The sequence below is a fragment of the Macrobrachium nipponense genome, chromosome 37 (genome assembly GCF_015104395.2).
Source record: "Macrobrachium nipponense isolate FS-2020 chromosome 37, ASM1510439v2, whole genome shotgun sequence".
Classification (NCBI taxonomy): Eukaryota; Metazoa; Arthropoda; class Malacostraca; order Decapoda; family Palaemonidae; genus Macrobrachium; species Macrobrachium nipponense.
Window position 1 is genome coordinate 32,178,380 of NC_061097.1, and position 18,419 is coordinate 32,196,798.

Below are 18,419 nucleotides of genomic sequence, written 5' to 3' on the forward strand. Positions count from 1 at the left end.
GGTGGTGAGAGCTATGTTTAGTTCAATTATTTTGCAACCATCTTTGTTGCAAATAGACACACCTTTATGAGGAGATATGTGGCAATATTTTTTGAGTGTGTCAGCATATTTTTTTGGAGATGGAGTTACATTTTTTGACTATCCTGCTTGGAGATATAATATTTTTTGGAGACTTGTTTTATTCCACATGGAGTTATTGGTGAAATAGAGGTAAGTATTTTTTATTTGCCGAAACAGAGGTGAATATTTTTTATTGCTGGAGTGGTGGCTTTATTAATATGTGGTTATTGGTGAAATAAGAGGGAATATGGTGTGGTGTGGTTTTTAATTAAATGGAGGAAATATTTTTATCACCAGAGTGGTATTATTATTAACATGGTGATTTATATATATATGGAGATGGCATTAATCTTTGGGGGGTGACTTTCTTTTTTTTTGTGGTTATGATTTTTTTTTTAGTTGTATTCCTGGAGTTTTTACGAGCCAAGAGAAGAGTTCTGTGGTTCTTTTTGGTTTCGTGACTAATTGGAGGCGAGTGACATTACTGCATTGTGGTCCTATGGAGATGTTGCATCTTTTATGTTCACCAGTGAGTTATTTTTGGAGGCATATAATTGCTGAATTGTGAGTTTACCGTAGTTTTTTTCCCGGATAGGTGATAATTCTTTATATAATTGGGCAGTATCATGAGAGAGTTATGTCTTTGAGACAAATTTTGAACACCTTAGTCTTATCCTGGAGATAATTTTGTGAAATGTGCTTACTTGGTGTCAGTATAGAACTTTTTTTTGACGATCATGAGTTTCTGAAGTTGCGTGTCTGACTAGACATTCCTATGCAGCAGTTCGAGCACCTGACGTGTCTGCAGGTGCATTTTTGCTGAAAATGCTGTGATGAGTCCGGTTGCTGACTCTTTTCCTCTAGTAGTGATTGCTCAGAGTTTTTGCAATATCTGGAAATGTTGACCATAGCATTTCATGAAAATGCACGTGTAAGAGGTTGCATTCTGGCCGTGTCCGATAGCTTGAAAAATTGCGATGGGAAAATTCCGTAACTATTCATATTGCATTTGTTGGGCAAAATGCGGGGTTATGTATATCATGCATATGTTATGTGCTTTGTGATGGGGAAGTTCACTTGTTATCTTTTTTTTTATTTTCCTTTTCTTTCTTTTCCTATGAGAGATGTAATTGGGGATTGAGCTTTAAATAGCATTTCTTTTTGGACGGGAGATGTAATTTATCGGGGTTGTGATTTACATAAATGGGCGTTTTGAGATTAATTATATGAGCAGTGAGGAGTTCTTGCTGTCAGACATTGGAGAATTTTTACTGATATCAGGGAAGGGACTAAGTGTCCTAGTGGAGGGAACTATAATATTTTGGAGAAGAGATAATTGGTGTTTGACTATTACTGATTAAGATTATTATTTACCGGGGGTTATCTGAGTTAGTTGAACTATGAGTTATCATTCTATTAATTATCCTGTTAGAATCTGAATTATTCAATTAGTACTTTGCTTTGAATAAACGTGTATTTTTGTAGCTCCGATTCTGATTTGGTGACCTTAGATAATGGAGTGGAGGTTGCGAGAGAGAGAGAGGGGGGGGACAAAGTGTTGCCAGTTTGCCTTCCGCTATGGCTAAACGCTTACCAAATATGAAAATATCAGGGGCGACGCTCCTATTGTTAATGCATGCATATTGGTTAATGAGTGAAGAGTATAAACATGTATAATGGTTAATGAGGTACAAATCTAAACAAAAAAATATACATAATGGTTAACGAGTCTTCACTTATTAACCAGTATACATCATGGTTAACTCACTAACCATTATGCATAATGGTTAACTCATTAACCATTATCCATAATGGTTAATGAGCGGAGGACCTAAAATCATTTTAGAAATTCAAAATAACCTTGCTTTTTAAAATCCTGCCTAATGATAATTGAGTGAGGAGGCTATACTGAAAAAAAATTAAAAACGGTTAGTGAGTGAAGGACGTAAAAAAATTCTGATACATAATGGCCAACGAGTGAAGGGTATAAAACCAAACCAAAAAAAAATCCTTCCTAATGACTAACAGTGAGAGACAATTTTTTTTAAAGATTAACGAGTACAATAAAAAGAGCCTTAAGATTAACGTCTGCATTGCATGACCTCTCCTCCGTACGTTGATCCCAGAAGGTTAACGTGTACACGACCAAGGAACAACTTCGACCTCCCCAACAGGAAAGAGAGAGAGAGAGGTAAGGAGGAGAATGTAATAAAATCCGACATCCCCCACCCCCCCCCCCTCTCTCTCTCTCTCTCTCTCTCTCTCTCTCTCTCTCTCTCTCTCTCTCTCTCAGGCTTTGATGAAGTTACTTAGGTCTGAGTTTTACGACGGTACGTGACGTCCTGATAGTAGAGTCAGGACCTGGCTTCTAGACCATTTGCTGCATCACGACAAATTTTGTTTGGGCAATAATAATAATAATAATAATAATAATAATAATAATAATAATAATAATAATATAATAATAATAATAATGTAATAATTAAGTTATAAATAAAGCAAATTTTATTGATTGATGTTTATGCTCTTGCCACAGTTTTCTCTTTTATTTTTGTATAATTTAATTATTTTTATTCCACATTATCAAATGTAATTAGTAAATTTAATGTAAATGCAATATCTTAATTAATTCCAGCTTATTTAAGTCGTATTTTAAAGAAAAAAATAAATTATTATTTAATATTTAAAATAATTTCCTTCTCCAACCCTATCTCCCAGTACCCCAACCCAACCCGCTTCTCCTACTCCATCCTAACCGCCCAAACCCCCCCCCCCCCCCCCCAAACAAAATAAGCCATATTCGCTTCCATTATCAAAAGGTTAAGTTACATAGAAAATTATTTTTTTAAATATTAAAATGAAAATATTTAAAAAAGCAATTTCCTGACGTATACCACCTGGCGTCTCTCAGTCCCTTGAATAAGTAGAAGAGTGAGAAGAGGGGGAGGAGACCCTTCCCCCTCACCCCCTCCTCCTCCTCCAGAAGGGGGATGGGGGCAACTTATATACCTGAGGTAAGGCGTAGTATGCGTCATCAGGTAATGCGATACGATGCGACGAGAGAGAGAGACCTTACCTTACAGACCTTACATCTTGTTCGGGTTGCCCCAGGTCCCTCAGTGTGAGGCACCTCTAATGTCTACCAGAGAGTTGCTAGTACATCTTCCGGTATATTTTGCATCTTCCAATCTTGGATGGTCTGGGATGCAGTTTAGATATTTGTCGAGCTTATTCTTAAACACATCTACGCTCACTCCTGATATATTCCTCAGATGAGCTGGCAACGCATTGAATAGACGCTGCATTATCGATGCTGGTGCGTAGTGGATTAATGTCCTGGTGTTTGCCTTTCCTATTTTTCCTGGTATAGTTTTTGGGCACTATTAATCTACCTCTGCTTGCTCTTTCTGATATTTTTAGTTCCATGATATTTTCTGCTATTCCTTCTATCTGTTTCCATGCCTAATTATCATGTAGCGTTCTCTTCTCCTTTTCCAGACTATATAATTTTAAGAATTGTAGTCTTTCCCCAGTAGTCTAGGTCCTTAACTTCTTCTATTCTAGCTGTAAAGGACCTTTGTACACTCTCTATTTGTGCAATATCCTTTTGATAGTGTGGGTACCATATCATATTGCAATATTCAAGTGGACTACGAACATATGTTTTATAAAGCATAATCATGTGTTCAGCTTTTCTTGTTTTGAAGTGCCGTAACAACATTCCCATTTTTGCTTTACATTTTGCCAACAGAGTTGCTATTTGATCATTGCATAACATGTTACTATTCATCATCACACCAAGGTCTTTAACTGCTTCCTTATTTGTGATGGTCTCATTATTAGGTCCCTTATATGCATATAGCTTTCTTTCTCTGTCTCCATAATTTATTGATTCAAATTTATCAGAGTTAAATACCATCCTATTTACCTCTGCCCAATCATATACTTTGTTAAGGTCTCTTTGTAGAGCGTTCCTATCTCATCACAAGTAATTTCTCTACTTATTCTTGTGTCATCGCGCAAACTACTCACTACCGAACTCCTTGAACAATTATTGTCTATGTCTTCAATCACATAAAACAAACAGTATTGCAGCTAACACCGTACCTTGCGGCACACCGGATATTACCTTGGCTTCATCCGATTTCTCGTCGTTTGCAATAACTATCTGTTTTCTGTGTGTAAAAATTCTTTTAACCATCTTCCTACTTTATCCACGATATTGTGTTTTCTAATTTTCTTCGCTAATATATTATGGTCTACTTTATCAAAAGCTTTTGCAAAGTCTAAAAAAATAAACCACATCTGTTTCATTTGCCGCTTTTCATATTTTTGAATATGTTTTCACGGTGGACTAACAGTTGGGTTTGTGTACTTTTTCCGGGTACGAAACCATGTTGTCCTTTATTAAACAAATTATTTTTTATTAAATGTTTCATAATATTTTTCTTCATTACCCTTTCATACACTTTCATTATATGTGATGTTAGACTCACAGGCCTATAATTACTTGCCTCTAGTCTGATCCACTTTTGAAAGTAGGGGTAATATACGCTAATTTGTGCTCATCATATATCTTGCCTGTATCTACACTTTGTCTTAATAATATTGCAAGTGGCTTTGCGATAGAATGAACTACTTTCTTTAACAAAATAGCAGGAATTCCATCAGGCCCTGCAGCAGCTCCATTTTTAATTTCATTAATAGCCTGCACAATATCAGCTTCATTAATATCTATGTCAGCTAAATATTCACTATTTTCATCCCTTACTTCTATATCAGTATCTTCATTATCTATTCTAGGGGTGAATTCTCTCTTATATCGTTCTGCCAGTATGTTGCAAATTTCCTTTTTTTCATTCGTTAATCTCCCTTCAATTCTCAGAGGGCCTATTTCATTCTTCTTTTATTCATCTTCTTCGCATATGAGTATAATAGTTTGGGGTTTTGCTTGATATTTAATAGGGTTTTTTCTTCCAAGTCCCGTTTTTCATTTTCTTTTCTTTTGATTGTATAATCTTTTTTTCTGCATTTTCTATCTTACTTTTTAGTTCTATAACTTTCCATGCATTTTTTTCTTTTGCAAGACCTTTTTTCCACTTTCTGATTTTCTGGAACAAGATTCTTCTGTCTCTTGGTATGCATGAATGATGTTTTCTTTTCTTCTTCGGTATATATTTTTCCACTATTATCTCCAATATTTTATATAATATCTCCGTATTTACCCTTATGTCATCACTTACGAAAATGTTATCCCAATCTTTGTTTAATTCTTCATTAATTTCTGACCATTTTATATTTTTACTGTAGAAGTTGTATTTTCCATATCCTTCCCACTTTTTCATTTCTTGCTTATCTCTATTTTCACTTGCTTTGGAATGAAACTGTTAATTCTATGACATTATGGTCTGAAATACTCGCATTATAAACTATTATTTCTTTAACATAATCATCTCGTTCACAAATACTAGGTCTAAAGTATTTTCCTTTCTTGTTGGCAGGTGATTTATTTGTTGAATGTTGTATTCTAGTAGCATATCTAATAGCTTTTCAAATTGCCTCTTATCTTCTGCACTACTATTACTCTCTTTTTTATATGTATAAGTACAACCACAATCTCCTATTCGTTCTTTCCATTCTACGAAAGGAAAGTTGAAGTCACCAGATAGGAGAATAGTCCAGTCCTTGTGATTTCTACATATATCATCCAATTTTTCAATTATTAAGTCAAACTCTTTAGTATTAGGAGGTCTATATATTACTATGTTCATCAATTTTTCAGATTCAAATTCTACCGCTATTAGTTCACATTCTGAGTTACTATATTTCTCATATATTTTTCCTTGTTTTTTGTCTTTCCCATATATTGCGGTTCCCCCTTGATTCCTATTTTTTCTATCTGATCTATAAGTTTGGAACCCTTTTATTTGATCATCATTCCCAGTCTCTTGGGAATACCAGGTTTCAACTTTATTCATTAATTATATCTATTTTCTTTTCATTTTGGGTTAGTTCTTCTAAGTATTCTATTTTTCTTTTTGTTGAGTTACTCGTAACTAAACCCTGCGCATTCATCACTATGATGGTTTGCGTGTTTTCTCTTCATTTAATACTGATAGTAATAAGGATTTTCCCATGTCTCTTCCTGTTCTGGTATGTTGTTCTTTTTTTCATTTCCAGAAATTCTGACATTAAAAAATCCAACTTTTCCATAATATTTGATCTTCCTTTCATCATAATTATTCATTTTGTGTCTGAATCTGCAATTTTCTCCGTTTTCTTTCTGCAATATCCTCTTGCATAATAAATACAGTTATTATCTCTTGAGTAGAATTTCGGAGCTGATGCTTTGAAATTCTTTGCTGACACCTCTGCATATCTCATTGGTGGTTTGCTTTTCTCTTTTACCTGATATTCTTGATTTCTTTCTTTATTTGGTTTCTTTCTTATTTTGGATTTTATTACTTGGTTGGGTTATTTATTTGATTATGATTCATGGACTACAGGGTGCATATATTTGCATTTTTTGTCGAACTTACATCCTTTTCCTTCTTTTAGGTTTTTACATATTTTTGGATGCAGATCTCTGCAATCATCCCCCAATATCCATCTAAGTATGGCACATTTACCATATACTTTCATAGTTTTGGACAATATCTTAGGATGTTTGTAGTACATCTTTCTCCAAATCTGCAATTCCCTCTTTTCAAAAGGTTGCAGATTTTGTCTTTCTTGTCTATTTTTTCCTCTTTCCCGTCATTGTATAGATCTGGGTAGAGCCTCTTCGGGATTTGCTTTCTGTTGTCATATCGTAATTTATTTCTTCGTAGGTATGCTGCTTTATTGCCTCATATGTAGTATCAATGAGTATCTCTGCATCCATACTTTTATCTTGTTCTTTGTTTTCCTTATTTTTTTCTGTCATTTCATTTTTGTTTACTTCTCTTCCGTTTTCCTCTTCTTCTTTTTCTTCTTCTTCTTCCTCTTCTCTTCTTCTTCATCCTCAACTATTTGTACATTCAATCTTGATTTAATAACATTGTCTATCCATGATAGACATGTTGAACAAAAAATTCTTGTATCTTTTCTCAAATCTTGTATTACCTCAGCACACTGTGGATGGGTCGGAATGTTGCATGCAGCACATTTTCTGATTAGGTTTTGTGGATTGACTATGCTATACCAAACCTTACACACAGTTTGCATGCTTTTGGCATTCTTTTTCCTAATGCATCAATTAGTATATTCACAAGATTCACCTTATTCATTTTCTTTGTCGGAATATGTTGGTTTATGTATATTTTCTTTATGAGTCTCTTGACCACTTGGATTTTATTTGGAACTTCTTCAATTATTTTCAAGATGTTTTTGCATTAGATTTGTTCCAGTTTGAAGGATTATATCCTTCTAATATATCTATGAATGCTTTTGTATCTTTTTGGTTAGGACTGTTGCTGATTTCATAGATGAGAAATGCCAGTTCCCTTCCTGCTACCTCATCGTATTGCGAATCTGCTAGGACACGCAAAATTACGCCACCTTTTCCCGCAGTTGGAACTTACTGCCATCTTGTTCTGATTTATAGTATTACACTTGATAAACTAACTTAGAAGACGCTTTATCCTACTATTTTCACACTAATCTTATCACCGATAGTTCACGAACACTTCTAGATATTTCTCAAATTCTAGTCGTATGTTAAACTTGTGATATCTGTTGATTATTGTGACTTCACGCGGGTACGTCTCACCAAGCAAGATGGCTACTACGAGAGAGAGAGAGAGAGAGAGAGAGAGAGAGAGAGATAGTTTGTCCACAAATCTCAGAATCTTAACCAAAGAATCTCTCTGAGATTTTGTGCTGAATAGACCTGATTTGACCTTTCTGTCGTATAACCTCAACAAATCAGTGACCTAATTTGAACTCTGACCTGATTATCTGACCTCTCTGACGGATCTTAAACAAGGTAGAAATCTAATTTGATCTTTCTGACGCAACTTGAACAAAGTAGAGACCTGATTCGACATTTTCACCTGACACGACCATGATTTGACCTTTCCAACATATTTTAAACAAGGCAGAAACCTGATTTAACTTGTGACCTAACTGAAATTGGTTTTACCTCTCCAACACAACTTAAACAATGTGGAGTCATGCCCTGACTCAACCAGATTTGACCCATGACCTGACTCAACCTGACCTGACCTACTATGGCATGATCAGTCGGATTTGACCTATGACCTGACTCAACCAGATTTTACTTATGACCTGATTTGACCCATGACCTGACTCAATAAGATCTGACCTATGACCTGACAGAACCCAATTTAACCTATGACCTCATTTGACTATGACCTACTCAACTAGATCTGACCTGTGACCTGACTGAACCTGATTTGACCTATGACCTGACTCGAACCTGATTTGACCTCATACGACCTGACTTCCTCTTCATCCTCACCTTCCGCATCGTCTTTCACTCCTTCATCTTCCTCCTTCTTCTCCTCCTCTTGGCTGTCTCCTTCTTTGCTGCTACCTTCTCCTGCATCCTCTGCCTCTTCCTTGCTTCCTCCCTCTTCTGAAAGATAAGGTGATGTTTAGGGGAATAATAATAATAATCATAATAATAATAAAAATGCTGTTTCTTCATTGCTTTTATTATTATTATTATTATTATTATTATTATTATTATTATTATTATTATTATTATTATTTCATCAACTCATTAAAGCAACTTTTTACAAATTCCATTAGTTTGTTAAGCAAATATGCATACTATTATTATTATTACAATTATTATCATTATTATGATTATTATTATTATTATTTCAAAAACTCGTTAATTTAAAATAGATGAAGAAACCATTCATTTGCTCAGCAAACTTTTAAACAATTATTATTATTATTACTATTATTATTATTATTTTATTTTATTAGTTATTATTATTATTATTATTATTATTATTATTATTATTATTATTATTATTATTATTATTATTATTCAAGAACAAATGTATAAATTCAATGTCAATTTCAAAAGGTACAATATCATAAAATGTAAGGTGTATTCACAAGTCAGCAGTTCAAATCCACAAAAGTAAAATATGAGCCGAAGTTTCTCCTTTGCAATCGACTTTTCTGTACAGCATTTAATGCTGTACGAAACTCTCAGCAATGCCCCACGTAGCTCTCAGATGTGCACCGATCATGACTAATTTTAACCTACAATAAAAACAAAAACTACTGAGGCTAGAGGGCTGCAATTTGGTATGTTCGATGATAGGAGGGTGGATGATCTACATGCCAATTTGCAGCCCTCTATCCTCAGCAGTTTTTAATATCTAAGAATACACACCTATAGCAGTGCCAGACACATGATCATGGCTAACATTAAGCTTTAATAATATTAAAATTGCTAAGGCTAGAGGGCTGCAATTTGATATGTTTGATGACTGGAGGCGGGATGAGCAATATAGCAATTTGCAACTCTCTAGCCTCAGATGTTTTTAAGATCTAAGAGCGGACAGAAAAAAGTGTGGACAGCCCGGTGGCACCTATAGAGGTGCCAGACGCTCGATCACACTTAGCTTTAACCTAAAATAAAACAAAAACTACTGAGGGTATAGGGCTACAATTTGGTATGCTCGATGATTGGAGGGTAGTTGATCAACACACCAATTTGCAGCCGTCTTACCTCGGTAGTTTTTAAGATCAGAGGCTTAGAGTCTCATAATTAACATGACCTAACCTGCTACATCGTTCTCCTTAGTCTCCTCCTTCTCCTGAGCCTCTACTTCCTTCTCAGGGTGAGTCTTGGTTTCTGTGGAGGATAAAGAACTCGAGTTAGTTGTGTTGAGAAGGCTTTGATTGTAGGTTGAAATTATGGTTTTAAAAAGTTCGTCTATGGTAGCTATGAGAGAGAGAGAGAGAGAGAGAGAGAGAGAGAGAGAGAGAGAGAGAGAGAGAGAGAGAGCTTAATTATTCTGAATTTAAATTATTATATATATATACTATTAATATATATATATATATATAATATATATACTATATATTTTATTATAGATATATAAATATATAAAAAAAAAAATAAAAAAAAAATAAGGAGTTTTAATTTTGTATGATATATATTATATATATACATACACTATATAATTATATATATAATGGTATATATAATATATATATATAGTGGTATTTGTATGTATGCATATATAAATATATGAGAGAGAGAGAGAGAGAGAGAGAGAGAGAGAGAGAGAGAGAGAGAGAGAGAGAGAGAGAATACTGATTATACCTAAAAATTCACACTTAATCACCAAAATTATAAATCTGAAGAATAATAAAAGAGAGAGAGAGACAGACAGAGAGAGAGGATTGGCGACCAACTCCATAGGATTATCTCCAACTGGACTTTCTAAGCGACTTACAAAGATCATCACCTAATCCGGGATTAGGAGAACCGAGATTGCTGACCCAGGGTCACTCTCTAATCTGGGTCAGATATTTTTCTTCTTTTTTTTCGTGGTTTCAGCTGACCTGGTTTTATGGGACAACAAACAGTTTTTTTTTAATATATTGTTTGTATAAATATTAGAATGAATTCATTTTTACTTTAAAAATTTATTTATTGTTGGTGTAAATCAGAATAAAATATTCTCTATTTTCAAAATTAATTTATTGTTAGTGTAAATTATCCAATATCTTTTTTTCTCGTCTTACTTAAAAAATTAAGTTATATTATTTCAATATTTATTAAAGGTTCGTATACTTTATATTATAATCATTTATCGTTTCCATATTTTCTCATAAAAGTTACAATAATATTAAATCATACTTAATTGTTACAAATTTTTTTGATATTTTATATTACACTTTCCTTTACTGAAGCTTATTCTTGCATGTTGTTACTTTCTATGTTATTCTTGTATCATAAATTGTCCACAGTTCTTGAGGTCTTTTGTCTCTCAAATATTAAATATATGAACGGTATTTGCCATAACATAAACTATATTATCACAATACAACCATTTTGTAACAAGACCTAATCATGTAATGATACTATAAGTTATTATTTTTGCTATAAAATAAATCACTTAATGATTAAAACAATCCTAACTTTTTCCTTTATTTTATGAGACAAAGACAGTAAAATAAAAATACATATATCAAATAAACAATCTAACTGCAGCTCACTTTTCAGTCTCCGTATAGAATTTTTATCTGTAAAGAAAGCATTTTCCCCAACTAAAACAGTCTCCCCTTTGCACTAGTAAATAGAAAACGGTCCTGAATCATAGAAAACGGAACAGATCCTGCCTGGCATATGAATAGTAGTAGCAGTAGTACTCTACTACAGAGCAGTAATTGAATTACTGAATGGACTACAGATTCATTGATGCCAGGTACCACAGTTTTAGATTTTTTTTTTCAGACGAAATTTTGCGTCTGTTTGATGAACTTTCATGCAAAATTAAAATGCACTGATAATATTAAGTACTTTTTTATGCATATATGTATCTAGATATATAGCTATGTATTGTATATAATGTGTATATATACATACATATATATATATATATATATATATATATATATATATATATATATATATATATATATATATACAAACATGCGTATACATTTATAAAACTCAGGTAAAAGTTTGATGCTTATATATATATATATATATATATATATATATATATATATATATATATATATATATATATATATATATATATATATATATATATATATATATATTATGCGTACAACACAAACTGCTTCTCTCTCTCTCTCTCTCTCTCTCTCTCTCTCCTCTCTCTCATTAAACGATTGTAAATAGTTTTCAACTTATACGTATGCATACATATATAGTATAGTATAATATATACACATATCAATTAATAAATATGTATATATACATATACATTAGATACAGTTGAAAACAAAGTCACAAAGTAAACAAAAAGATCAAGAATACCAGACGGTTAATTGCAAAAAGGGTAAAAATCAAAGAGATGAGCCAGGATAATCAGAGATCACACGGTCACAAACTAAAACAGACTTGTTTGATCTCCGAATATCCTGGATTATTTCCTTGATTATATTACCCTTTTGGCAATTAACCATCTGGTATTCTTGATCCTTTTTTTGTTTACCTTGTATCTTTCTTTCCAACTGTATTTCATTCGTTCCCCGACAATGTCTTATTAAAGGACGAAAGCGCTTGGTGGAAATCTCTGCCTATTATTTGTCGTTTGCATCACGAAGTCATGTGTATCTAAAGTGATAATTTAAGCATATACATATGTAAATATAAGCAATAATGTACACAAGTGTACCGACACCCTAAAACATAAACACACACCCAGCCGAGCCACTATACTCACATTTCATTCATGATTTCCCGTCAAGGTGAACTACAAAGCAGCCAGAGAAGTGATGATTGACAAGTGCTTGTAATTGAACATGCATGAAACCTGTATTGGAGGCATTACTCATTCTCTCTCTCTCTCTCTCTCTCTCTCTCTCTGTTCCATGTTTCTTTCTCTTTCCCCACCTTCTCTCCTAGCTCTATGTCTACCTTCCGCAAAATTCTCTCTCTCTCTCGTTTTTAATCCAATCCGTGTTTCCCTGTGCTATTTCCCTCAATCTTTCCCTCTCTTTCTTAGTTTTATCTCTCCTTCCCCAAAAGCCTTTCCATGCACCTCTCTCTCTCTCTCTCTCTCTCTCTCTCTCTCTCTCTCTCTCTCTCGTTTCTAATCCACGTTTCCCTGTATTTCCTCAATCTTTCCCTTTCTCTCTTTAGTTTCAGCTCTCCTTCCCCAAAAGCCTTTGCGTGCATCCTCTCTCTCTCTCTCTCTCTCTCTCTCTATCAAGTCAGTTATCGTGTCTTGTATGCGTGTATACTTGTATTTGATACATTCTTTTGGTATGCTACATTCATTCATTTTTTCTTTACATTTTCCAACTGCTGTTATCCATTCTCTCTCTCTCTCTCTCTCTCTCTCTCTCTCTCTCTCTCAAGAAGTTTTTGTGTCCCTCTTGTATATTAGTATTACTACAGTTATTCATTTTTTCTTTACATTTTCCAACTGCTATTATTGATTTTCTCTCTCTCACTCTCTCTCTCTCTCTCTCTCTCTCTCTCTCTCTCTCTCTCTCTCTCGAGAGAGAGAGAGAGAGAGAGAGAGAGAGAGAGAGGAGGATTGACGATCTCCTATCCCATAAAACCAACTATATTGTTGACAGACCATTCTTACATAAACCACCTGGGGAAGGCAACAAACACAAGAGAGCAAGCGACACGAACACAAACACACATACAGGCACGCACAAACACGCACACACACAAACACATGACCGCCTTGCTAAGTACGAAAGCTCTCGTCCGATCACGTACGAGACGTGTTTACGTGACAGCGTGACCTGTGACTCTAAGATCCGCTAAGAATGCACAGACACAGTCGGTATTTACACAAAAGACACATTCGGTTTAAAGTATTTTTGAAGGATTTGGTAATCCCCTCCCCCTACCCTTCCCTCCCCCATCCCGATCACAGCTGTAATCCCCCCAACAGGGATTATTACAACTGTACAACTGCTTGGAAAGATGGAAAGAGGCCTTACCTTACTCATCCCATTCAGCGGATATGGCATAATCGGATTAGCCGTTTAAAAGGGGTTTCCGGTTTTGTGAGAGGTGGGGGTTAGGGGGAGGGGGAACGGTTGGATTTAGGGAGATTTAGGGGTGGGGGGATTGGTGTTATAGGTGGTTATAGGTCATCCACTGTCAATTGATTTATAGATGATAATTTATATATATGCAAATCAACATTTATTCATAATCAAATATACCTAAGCCTGATATGAGAGAGAGAGAGAGAGAGAGAGAGAGAGAGAGAGAGAGACGCGTGCTTTCCCATCTCAGTGCAATATGAGAGCGCGCGGGAGCGCTGATGGGAGTGGGTGAGTATATACAATTAGATGATAGCCCCCCGGGGTAATGGGTACGCGTGTCTTTGCGTGCCAAGGTTGGGCATGGAACCGTAGAAGTCCACTTATTATTATTAGTTATTATTATTATTAATTATTATTATTATTATTTTAATTATTATTATTATTATTAACATAATAATTAATAATAATAATAATAATAATAAATAATAATAATAATAGTAATAAACGAAAAAACCATTGATTAGAACAGAAAAATTTATCAGCAAATGGGTAAGCTTTTATATATATATATATATATATATATATATATATATATATATATATATGTATATATATATATATATATAGAGAGAGAGAGAGAGAGAGAGAGAGAGAGAGAGAGAGAGAGAGGGATTAAAACAGCTCCTTTCGCGTCCCATGAAATGATGACCCTCTCTCTCTCTCTCTCTCTCTCTCTCTCTCTCTCTCTCTCTCTGTGTTCATCATTGCTTGCTCTTTTAGCCAACATCTCTCTCTCTCTCTCTCTCTCTTTCGTTTCGTATTGATCTCCTCTCTTTCTTTTTTCTCTCTCTTTCTCTCTCGCTCTGTCATTAGGTTTAGCCTCGATTTTTTACTCTCTCTCTCTCTCTCTCTCTCTCTCTCTCTCTCTCTCTCTCTCTCTATTCTTCTTCTTCTTCTGTTCGTTATTGTTATCAGCTTTTTAATGTTTTCAAATCACAACTCAATTTCCCGTTCTTAATGCACTCGCCTCCGGTTGCAATTCCAGTTAGTGGGAATAGGAATCACAGTCCTTGATACCCTCGTCTGGAATGGCCAATTCCAGGCATTGATCTAGCACGCCTCGCGGTGACAATTCCCCATTGCAATTCCCTCTTATTCCTGCAAATTCCCAATATGGAGGTCCACCAATGTCTGGAATATATGTCAAGCTGTTTCTGCAATTCCCAGTCATTCCTGCTTTGTTCGTTGGAATCCATTCCTACCGGTTCCTACCAGCATGTGCTGGGGTCAAGCGAATAGGGTGTAGGGGTCGCAAACTCACATTTTAAGACTTGATATGAACGTATACATAAATGACATTGAAAATACACGTTTATGTATGATTACATTTATATATATATATATGTGTGGTGTGTATGCTTGTGTGTATGTGTGTGTATGTGTGTGTGTAAAAGTATATGTATATATATACATACATGCATGTAAGTATACGTTCAACACACGTGGTTATTCACAACCATACAAAAATACACACATACAATGCGTATGCCTTACGTGCATACAATCATTAACTGACATACAATATAGATGAATTTATACATTTACAGGTACACAGAAATACTATACATTACATACAATATACATAAATGTTTACATTTAAAGCCATACTCACAAACAGAACAAGCAAGGGAAATACGAACAATAATTTGCATACATACATCTATACACAAACATTCATACACAAACGTGGCAAAAAATTAAACTTTACACAAACATCTCTCTACACAAACGATGAATATATACGTCTCTTGAATCATACAAGCTCACATACAACATATAAAATGATTGTACATACAGAAGTATTCATACGGAATGCACACACAAACATACTTAACAAAATTAAGTACATAAATAAACGCTTTAATTTTAATGAATGCACATCCATAAGTATGCATACAGAATGCATCAATATGAATATTTAACAAACGCTCAATTTTTTTAATCCACATATAAAAGTATGCATAAGGAATGCACAAATATGGGGCCTTAAACACTCACTTTTTTAAGAAGTGTGCATACACTAATATGCATATTTAACAAACGCTCGATTTTTTAATACACATCCATAAGTGTGCATACGAAAAGCAGTAATATGCATATTTAACAAAGGCTCGCTTTTTAAGAATGCACATCCATAAGTTTGCATACGGAATGCAGTAATATGCTTATTCAACAAACGCTCGCTTTTTAAGAATGCACATCCATAAGTTTGCATACGGAATGCAGTAATATGCTTATTCAACAAACGCTCGCTTTTTGTGAATTCTCATCCATATGTGTGCATACGGAATGCACTACCATTCACATACATAAGTATGTATACAGAATGCACTATCATTCATTCATAAATATGTATACGAAATGCAATAATATTCATACATAAATATGCATAAGAAATGCATTAATATTCATTCATAAATATGCACACGAAATGCACTAATATTAACATATATAATTGTGCATACGAAATGCACTAATATTCACACACACATATAAGTATGCCTACGAATTGCATTAATATTCGTACATGAATATGCATACGAAATGTACTGATATTCACATACGTAAGTATGCATGCAGAATGCACTGATATTCATACATAAATATGCATACGAAATGCGCTAATATTCACATACATATAAGTATGCCTACGAAATGCATTAATAATCATACATAAACATACATACGAAATGCACTAATATTCATTCACAGAAATGTATACGAAATGCGTTAATATTAACATACACTAATATTCACATACAAAAGTGTGCATACGAAATGCACGAATTTCACGTACGTAAGCACGCACACGAAATGCACGAACACGAACACTGAAAAAAAAAATCAAGTACGCAAACAAATGCCCACTCTTGATGCACGATAAAAGGAAGTCAATTGCCGTGCGCACGCGCGTGCAATTGGCGTGCAGAGTACGTTGCAAGACATCCGTCACTGGAGTGTAACTGCGTGAGTCACAGATTCGTCAGTAATGAGTCTCAATTGGCTCCATGAATCACGGTGTTGCCATTTGCAGGTCTGCAAATATCTTTAATTATGGCGAACAGCTGATTCCGGCGAGTGACTGTGGGGTTTCTCTCTCTCTCTCTCTCTCTCTCTCTCTCTCTCTCTCTCTCTCTCTCTCTCTCACGTGAGATATAGGTGTGTGTGTGTGTGTATGGGAGTTTATGCAAAAAGAGAGAGAGAGAGAGAGAGAGAGAGAGAGAGGGGGGGGGGATTACGATTAAAATTAGCAGCCAATGACAAACAGATATATACACACCCCTATACAAAACATAAACTGATATATACGTAGCAGACAGAGAGAGAGAGAGAGAGAGAGAGAGAGAGAGAGAGAGAGAGAGAGAGAGGTGCGTGACAATAGCAGCTGACAAAATGATTTTACAACATAACTATTCACGTATTCATCAATTATACTCATTCTTGCTAGACAATCCTAGATCTGTTACGACCGTTTCTGTCAAGAGTCAAATGGAATCGAACTTAGAATATCAGATGTTTACAGAAATTTTGTCGTAGATATGTAATTTGTCATTCGTATAAGACGTGAAATAGAATTTAGGTGTGATATATTATAGAGACGTTATCGTAAATATGTAATTTGTCATTCATATAAGACGTGAAATGCAAATTAGGTGTGATAATATATAAATGTGTGTGTGTGAGTGTGTATTATTGAATCAGGAAAATATTAAACGTCATGAATATATGAATAAAGACAAAGCCAAGAAGGAAAGAGAAAAAATTCGAGTTCTCGTCCCTTTCCTTTCTTTCGTGGCATTCGTCTTATATATAAATATATATATATAATATATGTAATATAACTATACGCTTATTCTATCTACGTATATATCCTCAACCATTAATATACACGACAAGAGACAGAACAACATTCATTGACAAGGCAAATGACCAATCCATCTACAAATAAACAAATAAATCAATAGAATGAAATTGAAATTTTAAAAACCAACGAAACGGCGACGAGTCTCTCCTACTGATCAGAGCATTCCAGCATCCCCGTATCCTGAAGGACTCTGACCCCAATCCCCCTCCCCTCCCCCAACCTCCCCCTCCCCCTCCACCTACCCAGACCGTCTGGGTTTTCAGGTATTGATCCCACACAGTCCTGAAGCAGCCTCCCTCGTCTGAAGGCTGTGAGCCCATGGGACTCAAGGACTTTCTCCTGCTGTCCTGTCTGGTTTCGTTATCCTTCGTAACATTGTAGGAATTAACTGTACGCTGGCTGTATACTGTATAGTTCAAAGGTGAGGTGAAATTGGCTGGGTGCGGATTTCAGTAAAGGTGTGAATAGGGCTTGATTGGCAGTTTTTTATAATTGGTAATTAATTGGTGGGTACATAAGGGTCCAAACAAGGCGTAATTGGCAGTCAATTAGTTAGTGCATATTTCAGTATGGATGGAGACAAGGTATAATTGGTAGTTTTTCTAATTGGCAATGAACTGGTTTGGTACAGATTTCAGTAAGGAAGTAGTTTGTAATAGGCCTATTTCTAATCGGTAATTAACTGGTTTGGTACAGATTTCAGTAAGGGTGTAGTTTGTAACTGGCAGATTTCTAATTGGCAGTTAATTGT

At 34.8% G+C, this 18,419-nt stretch overlaps 1 protein-coding gene across 1 annotated transcript in view; it reads right to left on the reverse strand.

The window, feature by feature from the left end:
* The window catches only part of LOC135209087 (cilia- and flagella-associated protein 251-like), a 59,029-nt gene that overhangs the window by 11,401 nt on the left and 29,209 nt on the right, over positions 1-18,419 (reverse strand). The window contains exons 2-3 of the mRNA XM_064241677.1: positions 9,809-9,880; positions 8,522-8,638 (exon numbers count right to left, since the gene is read on the reverse strand). Of these exons, the coding sequence (XP_064097747.1) occupies positions 8,522-8,638; positions 9,809-9,880 (189 nt within the window). The remainder of the gene's footprint in view (positions 1-8,521; positions 8,639-9,808; positions 9,881-18,419) is intronic.